The sequence below is a fragment of the Miniopterus schreibersii genome (genome assembly GCF_964146895.1).
Source record: "Miniopterus schreibersii genome assembly, chromosome: 14".
Classification (NCBI taxonomy): Eukaryota; Metazoa; Chordata; class Mammalia; order Chiroptera; family Miniopteridae; genus Miniopterus; species Miniopterus schreibersii.
The window spans coordinates 41,111,165-41,113,265 of record NC_138114.1 but is presented as its reverse complement, the minus strand read 5'-3'; the positions used below and the strand labels follow the sequence as shown (position 1 = coordinate 41,113,265).

The 2,101-nt window shown below is 42.1% G+C and overlaps 1 protein-coding gene across 1 annotated transcript; it reads right to left on the bottom strand.

Annotated features, from left to right (window-relative positions):
- Nucleotides 1-222: 222 nt before the first annotated feature.
- AS3MT (arsenite methyltransferase) lies at nt 223-1,715 on the bottom strand (the record flags this gene model as incomplete). Its single annotated transcript, XM_081157905.1, is given in 3 exon segments — nt 223-374; nt 1,591-1,601; nt 1,603-1,715. Coding segments are annotated over 3 exon segments (276 nt in total).
- Nucleotides 1,716-2,101: the final 386 nt, after the last annotated feature.

The following is a 2,101-nucleotide window of genomic DNA, read 5'->3' as shown; positions in this document are numbered from 1 at the left end:
GTGTTTCCCTGGAATACCACAAAGATTTGTTCTCTCTCCTTATAAAAGGGACATTTTAAACTAATTAGGCCTACTTGATATGCTGAAATGGGAAGCTTTGTGAAATAAAGAAATAATAATTAAACAGAAGATAAAATGGAGGCTTCAGAGGACACAGTCTCCCTCATGAGGTCACTCAGTAGACACTTGCTCATTACCAAACTGGAACCATTCAGGGTATAGTTATATTTCCTGCTGTTTCTTACCAATCACTCTTCCTAGTTTCTTGTGAATCATAACGAGATTGGCAGTGACCAAATATGGAGAGTAGAATCCAATTTGGGGGGCAAGGATGACAAGGTCCTTCCAATACAAAGCACCACCCAGGCACTCACCTGAAAAAACAAAACTCACAGCCCTGGCCGGTGTTGCTCAGTGGTGAGAGCGTCGACCTGCGCACTTAAGGGTCTCAGGTTTGATTCCAGGTTCAGTCCCCGCCACAGGTCGGGATGGTGCAGGAGGCGGCCAGTTGATGTGTCTCTCTCACATCAATGTGTCTCTCTCTCTTTCTCTCACCCCCCTTCTTCCCTTACACTCTCTCTAAAAGCCAATGGGGAAAATGTCCTAGGGTGATGATTAACAAAAACGAAAAAAACCTGAGTATGCTCGTAAGGGTCTCTGGGCACCATTCTCCAGGACAGTCACTGCATATTCATGTATGTTGCAGTAGGTCACATTCTGAAAAGTACTATCCCATGTAAGTAAAAAGACACAACAGAGAAATGACAAAATAGCCTTTTATCTCCAGATTAATTTCATAATGATCTGCTACTAGAACAGTAACTGCTACTAATGTTAGTAAGGCATTTTGCAGGTTTTTTACTTATTACATCAAATTAGAAACAACCAAAGCGATTGACAATAGAGAAATGGTCAAAAAGTATGGTACAGCTGTGCAATACGGTTGTATCACAAACATTTAAAACCTTTTAAAATGTTTAGGCTTAGGAAATATGCTAAATATAATTAGAATACTAAGTTCTATATCTAGCATGCTTCCGATTTTATTATACACATTAGTAGTAATTTTGTCTTTGTTTTTTTGTATTTTCCAACTTTTAACAATATTCATTTATTATTTTATAATAAGGAAAAAGTTAAAGTAAGAACTTTTGATTTCGCAGACGGACCACACACATGCAAGTGTCTCGTCAACCCCCAGCCGCTCCATTATAATGACAGTAAAGGAATAATCATGATGATGAGAGCACAGGGCACTAAGGGCATCGGTTCCGGGACAGCTGCCCTCATTTCCACACCGCAGTTTTCCTCAAAGTGTTTTTCACATTCATTATCCCGTTTAATTTCCATGCAAGTCCTATAAGCAGACCGCAGTATTGTCTACATTTTACAGTTTGGAAAACAAGAACTCGAGATTCATTTTCCAAGGTCAGACCACTTTTGAGAGGCAGAGGAGAAATGGAACCTGAGCTCCTGACCCGATCCACATGTCCCCACGTCGCCAAGCCTTGTGCTGGGCAGCAGGGAATGGAGCCCTCTACATGCAATGACACTCTGCCTTAAAACAAAACAGAACAGAAAGACACCTACCCCACGAAACTGTGTGTCCTGATCTCTTCTGCCAATTCAAGGCTGGCAGAGACGTCACTGAAATATAGCTCCCCACCATGCTGAAACAGCAGAATTTGTCCAAACAAGGTTAAGATTACATTCATCCTAGATAGCAAAGAAAGGAGTGAGGGGTAAAATCAATTTTGAAAACGAACGGCGGGGGAAGTGGAAGTGCTTGAGCTGCCCTGCCCCTTTGTCAGCGAAGGGACCAAAGGTTTGCCATCCTGAAGCTGTCTTTTTTGGATATTGCTTTTAAGCTGTTTATTAAGAAACAAGACTCAGAAGGAAACTTTGACCCTCCCCCCTTTCCTGCCCAAGTAGGAAAATTCTGGCCAGACAGCTCAGAAACAATGGGGCACAGGGAGGATCTAGCTAAGGGCACCTGCTTGAAGTTTTCTCGTTGACCATACTTAATTCAAATTAGGCTAAAGGAGCATCCTACGTTTTCCCTCCAGAAGCAGGTTTCTCTGTCAGAATCTCTTCAGCAGGC